The 15814-nt window shown below is 43.4% G+C and overlaps 1 protein-coding gene across 2 annotated transcripts in view; it reads left to right on the top strand.

The window, feature by feature from the left end:
• LOC147244788 (SH3 and cysteine-rich domain-containing protein 2-like) overlaps positions 1-15814 on the top strand; it is a 31873-nt gene that overhangs the window by 3224 nt on the left and 12835 nt on the right. For both annotated transcript variants that reach the window (XM_086185568.1, XM_086185569.1), the window contains exons 2-4: positions 8404-8752; positions 11052-11146; positions 13051-13135. In XM_086185568.1, coding sequence (XP_086041694.1) covers positions 8404-8752; positions 11052-11146; positions 13051-13135 — 529 coding nt within the window. The remainder of the gene's footprint in view (positions 1-8403; positions 8753-11051; positions 11147-13050; positions 13136-15814) is intronic.

Genomic DNA, 15814 nt, shown 5'->3' on the forward strand with positions numbered 1-15814 from the left:
ACAATGCTGTATCAAGATGATACGTGGATGATCATGGCCCGCCCACCCATCCATCCATCCATCCATCCATCCATTTTCTACCTCTTATCCTGTTAAGGGTCGTGGAGTGGTGGGCTGGAGCCTATCCCAGCAGCCTTCAGGCGAGAGGCGGGGTTCACCCTGGACAGGTCACCGGTCCATCACAGGGCCAACACATAGAGACAGACAACCATTCACACTCGCAGCCACGCCTCGGGTCAATTTAGAGTCTGGATTAACCTGGTCCCCTCTTGATGTCTTTGGACTGTGAGAGGAAGCTGGAGTACCAGAGAGAACCCACGCAGGCACAGGGAGAACATGCAGACTCCACACAGACAGACCCGTGCTGGAACCGGGGATCGAACCTGGAACCTTCTTGCTGTGAGGCAACAGTGCTGACCACTGATTATAATGCATACGATATACGATTTGAAGTGTTGTTCCTGTCTTTTGGAATTGGTGAAAAACATTACTTTTTCCAAATTCACAATGTTTACATGGGATTTTTTTTTCGTGTTTACAAAATTCAAATATCTTATAAACATTATATAATAAAGAAAACAATACAGGTAAAGCCGGCTTCCTCCCACTGTCCAAAGACATCAAGAGGGGATGAGGCTAATTGATACCCCCCTCCCCCCACGATCCTTAACAGGATAAGAGGTAGAAGATGGATGGATGGATTTGTCTCAGTTTGTTGATTTTCAGAATGCTATTAGGGTACACAGCAAATTGTATGCTCAGTTCTATGCAGTACAGTGAAGTATACAGTACTGAAACATGTATGCTGCTAGAATCTTGAGGTTCCTGCCAGTGCCCCACCCTGATGGACTTCCTCTCCGCCTCCCAGCGAAGCACTGATGAGGTCTGTTGTCTCAGGCTGGTAGAAATGTGAGCGGTGGAGCCGATGAACCCACCCCCCCAGCAGCAATCATCAGCCAGAAGTGTCACTCTACGTTGGGGGCCGTTTCATCTCTCAGGGCTGTTGATGCATCAGGAGCCTCGTCTGAGATGGAAGTGTACGTGTTTTTCTTCTGGAAGATAAATACCCAGGACAGTCTCTGAGCTGAAAGCCTTGCAGGAACAGCCTGAACTATATTTTTTAGGAGGTTTGCCGGTTTCTCAGCTTGCAAAATGAGAACATCCTGATTCATTCACGAGTCCCATCGGGTTTCTTCATCCAGCCGTCTTCATTCAGTACAAGTCCTGTAGCAAGCTAAAGCTTGATCTATGATCAAAGCAACTGGTGCTGCATTTCTCTTTGGAGGTGAAATTAGATTGGATCATTTACTGTAATGATATTATTCTTTAACACCAAACCTTTTTTTTTTTTTTTTTGTCCGGATGACTTTTTCTCAGCTTGTCATCCGATCGATGTCAGACTTTGTTGATGCATCAAAAATGTGGGATTTGTGTTACAGGCCTATTTCTGACTTGCACAGAGGAGTGTCATTCCCTGACATCACATTAGGGTCGGATGGCGTTGATGTCTCGGATCTGCACCCAACGTTCATTTTTATACAGAGAGGAAAGTCAGCAAAGAAAAGGCTTTGATGCATGTGACATCACATACCTTCTGGCCCCGCCCCTCAACCTACAGCCACTGCAAGAGTTTTCATGAATTTCTCTGTAATTATTAACAGCACAGGGACACTGCTGGAGGTCACGTCTCCGCGCTGGCGACAGCTGTGGCCAGTGGCGGGGCGTTTTCAGGTTGTCCGTGTGTCTGTCCCTTTCTGTGTGAACGTGGATCAACAACACCTGGAGGGGCCTTTATTACGTCTGGCTCAGACACGAGATCACAAACGCACTCAAGAATAATAAGCTGATGATGATGAAACACGATATAAAACTGAAATGGCTGAAAAACACACAGATGCGTTGATGGTTTGAGGCAGCACATCAAGGTAAAGGGACAAAAGGTCTGATTAGCTGACGAGAGCTTCACATGAAAAGAGAGGGTCAGCTCTTCAAAAGCGGCGCCTCGATTACTCCTCACTTCTTCGAGCCGACTCATCACTTCTAATAAAAGCGGTCTTGTTCGATCAGGATCGCTTGTCTACACAGACAAAGTGTTAATTAGAGTTATCTACAGTCCCTCCATGTAGTCAATGCCGAGGCGTTAATGATCCACTCGATATAAATGGATGATTTTCTTGTCATTTTGAGGTTTGGAGTCAGTGAACGTCTCTTTAGCAGTCACTTTCAGCTTCTCTCTGCATTCTGGATTTGAGTGACGGGAGCAGGGGAGCGCGTCAAAGAGGGCGGTGGAAGTGGGTCAAGGTCCTAATTAATTAATGTAAACCCTGTATTGCTGTGGTGTTAATGGAGTTCACCAAAGAGAAAACTGTGAGTTGTAGAGACACTGTGCAGCTGAAGGTTACGCGAAACTGGAAATATCTGTTGTTATAGGAGGCGTACTAACGGACTCCCATTCAGAAATAGCATCTCTGATTGACAGCCATTGTGTTTTGCTTGGGGTGTTTTGTATGTGTGTGTGTGTGTGTGTGTGTGTGTGTGTGTGTGTGTGTGTGTGTGTGTGTGTGTGTGTGTGTGTGTGTGTGTGTGTGAGTATGTGTGTGTGTGTGTGTGTGTGTGGACAGTGATTGGGTGAGTGAAAATGGGTGGATTCACTGCAGTGAGACAAATGGTTTGTAATCCATGCTGCTATTTTACTCCCCCTTTCAACAAACCCTTGTAGGAGATACACGCACAAAGAAAATAGCTGAAAGTGTGTGTTTGCAAGCTCTTGAGTCATTGTGTGTGTGTGTGTGTGTGTGTGTGTGTGTGTGTGTGTGTGTGTGTGTGTGTGTGTGTGTGTGTGTGTGTGCGGGGACAAAACAACAGAAGCAACCTGTGATTGTGCACCTCTTATCTTGTATTCAGGGCGGGAATCTGCCAGGCTGCCGTGTATGATAACAAATTAAAGCCGAGCAGAGAAATTTTGGGACATGAATTTAAACCCGTTTGCACATTTTGTTGAAAGATTTCTCTTATTTTTCTATGTTTTTTTTTTATCTGCTATAATAAAACCTTCTGCCTGCTTGTTCAAATCCAACAAATTGCTTCCCCCTATTTTAGTTTTACATCATCTGTCCAAAGCAAGTGAAGCAGCAAGTGTGAACTGCAGGGCAGCTCCACCAGGGCTTCTGGTTGTTGACAGACAGGCGCTTTGAGACTAAAGACTTCAGACAAACCAGATGAAAAAAAACAAAAACCACCACACAAACAGTTTGCACTCGGTTAAACGGACCTGCCACAAAGTTTATTTAGTTCTTCCTTTGCCAATGCTACTGCCCCGGTATGGTTTATAAAACCAGCCTCACAGTCCTGCCAACAAATACAACTGATCACACTCACGCCGTGCCAGAAGTAATGAGTACGTCCCTAAATACATCACTCACAGTTTTTGTTCCACTGGTGACCTGCGAGTACTGGAATGAGCCAAGAACAGCCCCAAAAAAATTGACCCTGAACTCACCTTCAACACCGCGCTGCACCTTTTGTCTGGTGCTTATGCTTATTTACTTTATCATTCAACCTTTTATTTATCCAGGTACAATCCAACAACAGTAACAGCCGCCTGTGGTGTGATGATGTTGCACCAACGAAATTCATGTATCCAACACGAAAAAAGGATCTTTTTTAATTTACGTAGGGCATTATTTCCCATCATGCAGTATTAAGATGTCCTGGTCTCTCTCTGTATTTCATGAGATCGTTCTTGCAACAACAAAAAAAGAAGAAAAAAAAGTCTCTTTTATAACAATATCTGCACTTGATATCTGACATTGTGACGCCCAGTGCGATGAAAGAACAACACACTAAACTCCATTTATGGGTCACATTCAAGCTGCTGTTACTTTGAAAGTGCTTTTTTTATTCAAAAGTGAAATGGAGATGGAGGTACGTTGTATCTGCTGCAGAGGTTGTTCAGAGCTTGTTCTCAATTTCAGCTGCGCCTCTTTTCCATCGCTGTGAACACAGGAATGATTGACTCGAGAGAAGGAATAATGTGAGAGAATTTGCATGGCGCGGCGTGTTTTTAAACCCCGTGCATGCATGAGCGGTTTCATTCCTTGAGAGGGTGTGATTTAAGACGAGGAAAAAAAAGGGTGACCTTTTCATCAAATTTCACACTGTTAAAACTTCCACAGAGTCGATATTTCTGACCTTCACAGCCTCTTAGATGAGGACACAGCTGGAGTTACTGGATTGGCTCCTCCATTTCAAGATGCTCTTTACTGGACAGATCACTAAAAACAGCCCTCCCTGAAGCATTGTATTGCCGCAAGGTATATTTATCATCACATTCCCAGTGGGACCAAACCTTGTTTTTGTGTATTCTCGACTTCCAGACTGGCAGCAACATCCCACATGTATTTCAAAGCCCATTACAGTGCAATAGAGGAAGGAGGAGACATGTATTTGGGTGAGATAAGAGATTTATTATTGAATTATGATGGCTCAAACCCTGCGCTCCCTTGATGGAGCATTGATTTTGGGCATTTATGTAGGCTCCATGTGAGAAATCCTGAGGGGTCGATGTATGGATGAGTGATGTGAAAAATCACAGGATTTTACTATTTTTTTCACGAGACAAAAATGAGATGGGCGCTCCTTGACGGATATTGACCGAGCAGATATGTGTACCCCTGAGTATTTTATGCATCACACTTGTGGAAGTCATGAATTCATCTTTTGAGTCAGACACCCAAAGGTAAAGCTTATTTTTGCATTTGAAAAACTTCACTTGGACAGGCATTGTCACTGAATTGCAGAAGATGATATGAACGTGGAATAAATCCAACTCAACTGGGGTGAAACTTTCTCTACGTTATGTATAAAATGAGACTGTATATTTACCAGTGACCTGATTCCAACATGGTATCGCTTTGACTCTGAGGCTCTCAGCCAATGTTGAAATAGAAGCTAGCAGGGATGCTTTTTAGGCTCACCCACTGACAGATGATTAGATTAGCTGTAATTGAGACATGTGCTCTTGCTGGAGCTGTTATGCCAGCAGTCATCTGCTCTAATTGAGGGCGCACGACTCCAGACTGTGATACTGCACAGAAAACGTAGACACACGTGCAGTCAAGCATCACCGTACCATTGAGGAAAAGGAAAAAAAAATATGCAAAGAGTATTGACAGTGAAGGGTTTCAGCGTTGTCAAGTTCATAAATCATTTACTGCTGTTCTAATGCTTTGTGGTGATAAGAGATACAATGAGAGTCATTACTTTTATAACAGGACGGGAAAATATATTGATGATATCCTTTCAATGTGATGGTATCTCTGATTTTGTTCAGTCTCAGATCCATCCATCCATCCATTGGGGGGCTGGAGCCTATCCCAGCATCAACGGGCGAGAGGCAGGGTTCACCCTGGACAGGTTGCCAGTCCATCGCAGGGCCAACATAGAGAGACAAACAACCATTCCCACTCACATTCATCCCTATGGCCAGTTTAGAGTATCAGCCTCGTCCCCAAGTGCATGTCTTTGGACTGTGGGAGGAAGCTGGAGTACCAGAGAGAACCCACGCAGGCACAGGGAGAACATGGGAGACTCCACACAGAAAGATTCCATGCCCGAGCTTGAACCCGGAACCTTCTTGCTGTGAGGCGACAGTGCAGCCCAGTTTCAAATCGTGATATACAATTTGGCTGTCTAAGTCAGCGTTAAAAGGCAAATAGTTAGTCAGCATGTCACAAGATTAAATGTTTGAATGTCAAACCTCTCCTTATCTTATTATCTGACATGAGTTTCCATATTATAGGAAATATTGTCAAAAGAAGGGCCTCTGAATATCCTGATCTTACTTTCCCATATCACCAAACACGGTTATAATCAATAATAATATCTTTAATATGTCATACATTACTATATATTTCTAGTTGTTAGAAATAATCTTATCTCTTTTCAAGTAAACCTTTAGCTAAATACATAGTTTATGCCAAATAAAGTTAATTGCAGTAAAAGGGACCTGACTCTAAAAAGGCACAAAGAGAACATGTGAGTCAGACGAGGATTCGAACTACAACCACATGCATCCCATGAGCAGCAAGCTAACGCTAGCACCTTGCGGCTTGGAAGAGCAGCAACAGCATCAGCAGCCAACTACAACATAGCTACTGCGTCGCTCACTGTGGCCTACGCCATTGTCAGTGGATACTGCAGTTCAGGTAGTGTACTGGTAAAGAGTACTGGTAGCAAAATAAATAAAGTAACTACAGGATGCCAAAGAGTAAACTGTAGATGTGCTTAGCTTAGCATGGCATGGGTGATTAAGAGAACTGGACACAGTGTTCAAGGTTCGAGCTCATTCAGTTTCATGAAAGTTACTCGCTGGTGAATGAGGTGAAGAAATTTGGGCTTCCGTATGAATACTACTGCTGGCTAGGGAGCTAACCTCCAGTTTAGGCCTGCGTTAACTGGAATTGGGATTAGAAAAAAAAAATTAAAAAATCAATCTTGCGGCTTTCTGAAACTTTCCAAATGTTATTGGACAGAACGGAACAAATCATGTTGAAATGAGTCATTTTTCAGTGGTTGTGAAGGTTAGGAAAAATACAGTTTAACAGCTGTTTTTTCTTACAGTGCAGTTCTATGGGAAAAAGGCTTTCTGGGCTTCAGTGCACAATGTGGGGGACTTGATATTTGTAATTGCGTGGTTTGGCCACAGAGAAAAATTGGCTTCAGTACACTTCCTGTCACCAGGTTTCATTATAGATCCATGATGAGTGCTGGCTGACTTTGAGAACTGGTTGCCAGGTTTACAAAAATGGAGCTGACTGTTGATGAAGTTTGCCCTGTTGTCATTGCCCACTGAAATTCCCATTTTAAATGTGATCCAAACAACAAAAAACGAACAGCTGACTGACCTTGTAATCAGATTATTTTGTCGTTTACCACAATTAAGTTTGCATCCCTATCAGAAATTACATATTTTTTTATTTTGGGACCCTGCAAAGCACTTTATTGCACTGCTTAACAGCCCAAATAATTAAAAACAATACATTTTGTTGACAGTCTGAACACATGCAAACATCTGCATAATAAACAACCAGTCCACTCCATCAAAACACGTACATTCCTGAGTAGCGTTGAAGACACACAGCACAGCCGCTGCAGCCGACGAGGCGTGCATCCTCTGCAAGCAAAAACTGGAAAACAGAGCAGAGGACATGAGTCAGACTAAAAATACTTTCTCAGTTTGTATATTTAATGAAGCAACTCAGTGCGAACTACAAACCCTCTAAAAAGTACCAGATGCAGAGGAATTTTTTATTATGAGCCTACCAAAATCGTTATTAGCAAAATAATATTCGTCCAATTTTCAATAAAGGGGATTTACAGAAAGCATCGGCTCACACACTTTTATCTCTCTTGCTCTACCTCCCATGCATGCCTCGCACACAAACAGTCAAACTGTTTTCATATCTTATTCACAGGAGCTGTAAACACCACGTCCCTGTAAAGTGATTATGTTTGGCGCTGAGCAGAACGAGTGCAGCAGACAGGCAGGCGGACTGAGCATGTGCACACAGTGTGTCAGTGGTCTACTGATTATCTGTCTGCTTGTCCGTCTGTGTTGATCAATTCCTAACCCTGTGACTCGACCACGCCCTCAAGCTGCTCTCCTGCTGCCACTGCATGTCAGCTTCACAAATGGATGCCTATTTTGTGGGAAAAGTAGCATCATCATCTGTGCCTGGATGATAATGCCGGGAAACGCGGTTTATCAGGCCAATCAATGACTGCAGAGAACAGAGGAGGAGCCTCTGCTGTTTATGGTCTGATTACTGTGCTTTTCAAATGCAGCAGTGGTCCTTGATTAATCACCCAAACAGTTTATATGAGAAAAGCAAGACTGGTTTTGTCACTGTGCCTTAATAGAGGCCACATGCTATTGCATGTTGGAGGCATGGGTGTGCTCGGCTCAGTGTGGCGCGATCAATCACTGCGATGAGAAGACTCTCAGATTAAGAGCCCCGAGGAAGGGCTGTTGATAGATGTTAAGGTTGTGTAAACTGTCTGGATTCATTTTATCAAGATGACCCCCCCTCCCACCCACCCACCCCCGCTACCACCACCACCAAGAAAATGACATTTACACTTATCAGGTCTCACTGTATAGCCATGGCTGTTCTTGAAGGCTTATCTTGTTTAACCATGTGATCTCACTTGCTTGCACACACAGGTAGCTTTGATATTAACGTGAAAGAGGATATTGTATTTCATCCTCCTGCCGTGGTGAGGAAATCTCAGTCGCAGTTGTGTTTGTGGATGCCGGACGCTGCTGTAGGTGTACTGAATGTAACGCCATGTTCTTGCTTATCTTGTGTTTGTTTTTCATGCGTCCTCTTTATGTGTGTGCAGCTCCAGAGACTAAAACGTTCGCTGTCCTTCAAGACCATCATGCGCAGTAAGAGTGTGGAGAACTTCTTCCAAAGGTCCTACAGCGACGCCCGGCTTCCTCCGGATTTCATCACAGACCCGCCGCCTCCTTCTCCACCACTGCTGCCTAATTCACCTCTCGTTGGCGAACGCTCACCATCCATCTCACCGTCTCTCAGTCCCAATCCTTCCATTTCCTCCCACTCCCCCTCTCTGAGTCTCTCTCCATCACTGCCCATCAAACCCCCCCAACCTCAGATCACTCACTGTTTCCAGGACCACGTCTTTCGCAAACCCACCAATTGTCAACACTGCAAGAACATGATCGTGGGTAGGTGCTCCAGCTACTCTCACAACTCTCTTCGTCCACAGATTAAGAACACGGCAACTGTTGTGAAGTACGATTATTTAGCATCCTCTACAGGTCCAGACAAGGACCTGAGGACTCACAGAGACCAGCTGACTGCTATGGTTGGCTTCGCACAATGAATAGTAGTGGGGGGGTGAGCCTATCTCAACCAGAAGGGTCAGGATCTTGGTTTGTCCAGAGGAGATCCTCCTCATCCTCTCTGCCACTGTCAGCCATGATTAGTAGCAGAGAGAGAAGAGAAGAACGTGATCTACAACCATTTACTCATTTACGAATTTTAAAAGTTTACACTCACTAAACTTTGCGTCAAGGCTCCATCCTCAGATCTGATCCCCTTCCTTAACGGAGAACCATTCTAATTAATCAACATCCACACCTGGGATGCTCCGAATCGTGAATGTGGTGGCTCACCGGTCAGGGAGTGTAAAACTCCGATGCTGCACGACTAGTTGGTGGTGGGATCAAGGTGCTGGAGACGGGGCTGCTAAATTCATATCATTACCTTGCAGTCCAGTCCAACTTCTAATTTATTCGCTGCCATAAAGACTCGTGACAGCAGTTATGAGTCGTCAGAGCCAGCAGGAGGTGGCTCATAACTTGAGAGTGATGCCCACTTGCTCAGTGGGGGAGGATGTTAGACTGAAATGCTGGTGGCTTCTGAGACCGGCAGGGTTTTCAAACACACCTGCAGAAGTCTGTCCTGCTGTGTTTAGCAAAATACTGAGAGGAATTTATATTTTTTGAGCACCAAACTAAAGGTTCCCTCGACCAGACCCTCTACCGCTTTCAAATGGCAGGAGAGTGCAATACCATTTTAAATTAAATACTTTGCTACTGGTGATGTCCTGATATCACATTCTACAGGCTTAAGAAAGGCTTCATATAGACCCCCCCCCCCCAAGAAAAAATAAAAAGAAATCAAAAACCATAATCATTTTAATGTGGTTTTCTATGAAAATGAGAATAGTTATGTAAAAAAGAATTAACATGCGTTTCAATTTCACAAATCTTACTGCACGATTCGTTCAAATAATCCCAATTAGATATTTTTCCAAATCCTGCAGCTGTAACATGGACTCTTTATTGCACAGCTATTTTGTTTTCATATCATTTTGTTGAGAAATGGCTCAGCTCTGCTCGAGAGATAAAAGATTTTAATGGCAGAGGAAAAGGTTTTTGTTTTCTTCCACTCATTTGTTTTTTTTATTTCCTTTGTTCATTGACTGGCACGCGAGTCTCCTCTGAAATCCAAACTAACTGGATGGACATGGGCCAGAGCAGATTTAGCTGTCAGCACACGTCTCACAAATCCCATGTAGTTTCCTCATCTTCTGCTTTTTGCTTTCTGACAGTAACAAATGTGCGAGAGAAACACGCTCATGTATGAGGCCTGTGTTTCTGAAGCGAGACCTCCAGCAAGTGTAGAGGGGACGTAATTGACGAATGATCTCACCTCGTCAGTAATTTGTTTCCTACTCATTTAACCAGGTTTAAATTAGCTTCAGAGAAGCTCTCACTGTTTAGAAGCTATTTGATTATTAACTGCGGTGCAGATATTTGAGTGCTTTTATTCCTAATTTGCTGCTTGCATGAATGACTAGCCGCTGGTAACATTTCTGCAAAATCCACTTCCTGTCACCATGATTGATTACAACTTGCTCCTCTGCTGTTTCATTCATTTCTTTTGCACCCGTTGTAGGTTTATTATGTATCGCATCTCCTCCCTTTAACTCCTTTGCAGTCCCCAGATGCGCACCTTGTTAAGCCGATGAAGTAGAATCACTGTTTTAAACTTTTAATCCAGCCTTCCTGTGTGTTTGATTGCTGCTGCTGCTCCTCAGTAAAGCAACCGTCGAAATAAGAAACCCAAAAATCAGCATCTTTGTAAAAACCCTCAATCGTTAAAAATCCTTGAAGATTTCACATTTCACTGAAGTACTTGAAAAAAAACAGATTTTAGAAAACAGTATTGATTTATGTTTGATAAAACTCCAGCTGGTCTCTCCCGGCTGTTTTGGAAGAGGTGCTGTTGATTGTGAAGCTGGTAGCGTCACCTCAGCTCGCGTCACCACCTGAGACAGCACTTGATTACGCCGTCTAACTGAAGAGAGGGAGAGAAGCCTGCTCTGAGGATCCGAAGGCCCTTTGTGTTGTCAGCTCTGTCTGCTTGTTTGGGTCGGCAGGGTGCTTTTTTTTTTTTTTTCATTTATTGTGACGTGCTCCTCTTCTCTCTTTCTCTGGTGTCTGTCCCTCCCTGCAGGAAACTCCAAACAAGCTCTGCGGTGTAAAACGTGCAAGATGGCCGCTCACCTGTGGTGCACCTCAGAACTATCACAGCAGCCGTGTCACGGCAAGGTGCAGACATGTACAATTAGTATTCTTCACAACACACTCGCTGACTTCAGTCTCTTTTCGCTAAAGTGACCTTCTTTGATTTGGCAACATCTTAAGTAGTGTGCATCTTCAGTGAGGCGTTTTTGAACATCACTTCCAAAAGTGTGAATGATGATTTTGATTCTAAAAAGCTTTGATTTCCTTCGATATCATCGTTTCAAACAAGCTGGAAAAAATAAAAACATCCCTTTCGATTCATGATGAAGAACTTCTGCTGCATACATAATGGACCTCATGAAAATACGCAGTAGTTTAGACTGAGCTAACACTCTCAGTCCTAATACTGATGAAGATACTTAAAGACCTCTGGATGAACTTTGCAACAAATAAATACATTGGTCATATGTTATTAAAATAAAGAAAAACAAAGAAAATAGCAAGCGAGAAATTCTATATAATGTAGCCTTTGGGTTGGAAGCAGTCGTCTCCGCTGTCTCAGTTGGTGATTTGACAGTCAAACATTACGAGCATTAATTCATTTCAGAGCTCACCTGAGGTGTTTTCTTCCTCTTCTTTGAAGGAGTCGTAGATTGAAACACCTTCTCCAAAGGTGAACATTTTGTATTCCTTCTATGCGCCATGTCCCCCCTGTTGAACCTCACCACATTTTACAATTGAGGTGGAAAAAAAGGAGAATTAGGGGGGGAAAAAAATAGATTTAAAAGGAAATCTAATAGCGTCAAACTTTCTCGAGATTGTCCAGCTCAAACTTTGAATTAAAAAAACTCGATTTCAATGCCGTAAACAACCATCCATCACCTCAGTAATTAAGACGGGGTCTTGACTGCGAGAAGGCAGATTCAATCTTTCTTAATATTCTTGCCTTAAGTGTGGTTGAAGCTAAACTTCTGACGGTATAGCAAAGGTCAGAGAGCTGTTTTTAGCCATAGTGGAATATTTGCAGTGTAGATGTGGCGTAAAGAAAGCATCGGTGCTTTGGCCTCCACATATATAACCTGACTTGAGCTCATCTGAGAGCAGGAATATGAGTCTGCCAGCACCTGCTCAGGGTACAAATGTAAAGATTTGCATCGCAGGAATTTTATGAACACTGCATTATTCATTCACTGTGGAAATTCGTACAGTTCAAATTGAACACTGGTTAAATTATAATAGCGGGAGGTCAGTGCAGTCCACCAGACAGCAGACTGGGGCTGATATGAGCCTCAGCGTTTGTGTTTGTCCTCTAGCGCAGGGCGGAAGATATTAGCATGCAGCAAGAGGTGAGACCTTTAGAGAGCCACTTGGAAAACTTTTAAGAGCTCTGTGTTTAAGACGTCTCAGTGCAGCGTGCCATAGACCCACAAGGAGGCTGAGGTGGGGGAATGATGAGGCCAGCGAGAGAGAAAATGATCATCAGACCAGAACCGTCGGCATCTTTACTGGAACAAAGGAATCACTTATTACCTTTGATCCACAGAGTGTCTCGACTCAACGTAATACGGCAAACTGAGTGGCTCATTTGCAAGTCAAGGCAAAGACTAGCCAATATCTCCTCTGCAACACACACTGCGCTTAATTCAGTGTGAAATTGCAGCTCTGCACACACACATACACACACTCACAGACGCACACGCCGTGAATGACATCTGTAAGCCACGTGCACACACATACTTAAATGAATTCATTGTTCATGAGCAGGTATTGCTAACACTTAGCTCTGGTCTGATGGCAGAAATGAGATCTTTTCATGCAGCATGTGCACCAGTGTGTGCGCTGGCACGTCTCTCCGTGTGTCTTAATGTGTTTCTGATTCACTAATTTTTAAAACGACTGCATAAATGTCCCACAGTCGTTACACAGAGACCAAAACTGGGAGTAATGGAAATGAAAAAATCCGTCTGCTTTCTGCTCTCCTTCATTAGTCTGGAGCGTTCAAACGAAACTTCAGCTCGCCGATGCTCGTCAATGACCAGCTGGCTGTCGTCAAAGAAGTCCAGCCAAGCCAAGGTGAGAAGGCCTGTGTGTTTGTGTTTGTGTGTGTGTGTGTGCGCGCGCGTATGTGTGTGCATGAATGTTTAGTTTATGCATCTGTGTTGAAACTGTCTGGACTTTTGGACTTTTTGCTAGATTCACTGTCTACTTGGATGTTTAACCAAAAGAAAAAAAAACACAGAACTGGCACATCAAGGGGTGTGACGCTTCCCTGCAAACGTTTCAACCTTAAAAACCAGTGTGTAGCATGAGCTCAGCCAATGGCATTTATTCATGAATAAGCTAGCCTAACAGACAGCTAGCTGGAAAAGCATGCACTTGCAGCAGAAGAACACATCCCCCACACTAAATTCCACCATCATTTATAACTCTGAAAGTTGCAAAGTACATGCAGATGTCTCAGCGTTGACGTTCTACATTCATGTTTAGAACCTTTTTTGTGTTACATTTTGTGATGTGCTGTCGTCAAATTCCATCCAGGAGAGCATTAGGATGAGGACAGCAGCAGAAGGTTGAAATTCATACTTGTAATGACTCAGTTCAGTGAATATATATGTAACTTTATATCGCCTATTATGCAAACATAACTGACAATTTGCATCTACTCTTTTGGCAGTACGACTAAAGTATGAATTTAAACTCAATTATATGGAATCATTTGTACGTCTGGTTGTTCTGTGGTTCGGGAGCACCCTAACCTAAAGGTCAAAGGTCAGAGACTTGCCCTCTGCCCTCAGGGTGATGAAGTGTTTGCTGAATTCCAGATAGACCCTGAAAAGTTTGCTTGTGGCGGTGCTGCTGCTTCTCTTCCTGGCAATGATTTCCTTCATTTTCCAAGAGGAAGCTGATGGTGGAGGAAAGCGTCTTCTTTTGTTGGGCTTTCAACGTGCCGCTCGTGAAGCAGCCATTCTTTCTCACTCCCTGTGTGTTTTACAACAGTGCATTAAGACTTGGCAGCAGTCGACGCGTGTTTAACTCTTGTTCACAGTCAAACAAACCGCCTCAACTGTCTCAAGCCGGCGCTGTAAACAGAGACATGTGATCCTAGATGGTTTATAACACTTTACACAAACATTTATTTTTGCAACTTGCTTTTTTTTTTTTTCAAATCTTTTATGATGTATCACCACTATGCTGAAGGTCTGGCCAGGTTTAGGGTGATAAAGAGTTAGGACAAAGATGCAGGTGTGTGTTGCTGGAGCAGGTGCAGCGTCTCATACTCTGACGTGATAGCCTGGAGTTAATTTACAGCTCACTGTGTCTCACATGGATGCAAAAGGAAGCCTTGAACATCAGCGTCACACGCTGCTGGCTGAGACAATTAAAACGCTGCTGTTAAGACCTCGGACTGGAACGGGCTGTGTTTTCATTGAAATATATTGCAGATTTAAACTTTATTTCTAGAAAATTTGTGAAAGAAAATGGAAATTTATGTGCATCTCCATCTGCCAGTGTTATGTAAATGTTAGGAGTTGGTCTGTCGAGGTAAGAGATGAGTTCCTGTCTCTCCTCCATCTCACAGAAAACAGACGCACAGTTCATTTCCTCATTCGTTCATTCCAGATCAAACCTTGAATCAAAGTGTTTTAATTAACATTTACTGTCAGACTCAAAATTCAAATTGGGCAGGAGTTTGTTACTCAAGGACGCAGTTGTTGCTTTTATCCACATCTCTGAGCTACAGTTTCCACTCTCGCAAATATTACTGTCATAAAGCAGCTAAACACCCAGAAAAAACACTGTAGACATAATGAAGGATTGAAGTAAAACTAATATAACTAAAGAAAAACCCACACGCTTGATATGAGATATTTAGAGCCTGTGTGCATGCGTGTGTGGAGGAACAACAAATTTGACATTAGCCAACTGACACAGCCAGCACTTTTTAATTGCCACAAGGGAAATTAAAACAGGTGTCGGTTGTCCTCCTGACACGCCTCGGCCCCCAGGGCGCCTCCTACAGGAACTGAGGGGAAAAGCTGACAGAAACTACAAGCAGAGAGGGAGGGTCATGCTACTAGCAAGTCACCTTCAGCCCAGCACAGGTGGATACGCCATCTTAGCTTTCCTTGCACTTTCTCTAAAGGGAAGACTTCCACATTGAAGGATTATATTGGCCTCTTTCTGGCCATGATGATGATGTAATACATGACTACCTGCAGTGATGATGTAAATTTAGGATGCAATATTTGTCATATCAGTGTGGAGCAAGAAGACAAGTGATGACAAACTTAAAATATCCTGCAAAAAAATCAAAGTCCAGGATCGAAACGGGTAAAAACAAACTGCCTCACTTAGATAGAGTTCTTCTTCTTCTTCTTCTTCTTCTTCTTCTTCTTCTTCTTCTTCTTCTTCTTCCACCCCGTCATTTATTTGCTGAACATCTATGCTGGTGATACAGCCTTCTTCATCTCACATGCCGTACGGGTTACCAGGCTGAATCTGGGTTAGCACCTCATGCTTTCACTGCCTTATACGAAATCACTATGAATAAAGAACCCAGTTTACCTCCAGCTCCATCATCAGCCGAGCTCAGCAGCACCATGATTGCTGGGACTGGGCCAGGGCCGGCTGAGACTGCAACCTGCCAAACTCACTATCACATGTTGCAAAGTGTCCTCAGAATGATGCTGATAAAAGGCTCGCTAAAAGATAGACAGAGCTCATGTCGACGCATGTTAGAAGCTAGTTATT

Source organism: Aulostomus chinensis, chromosome 18 (assembly GCF_037954235.1).
Source record: "Aulostomus chinensis isolate RoL2024-O1b breed Wild chromosome 18, RoL_Achi_v1.0, whole genome shotgun sequence".
Classification (NCBI taxonomy): domain Eukaryota; kingdom Metazoa; phylum Chordata; class Actinopteri; order Syngnathiformes; family Aulostomidae; genus Aulostomus; species Aulostomus chinensis.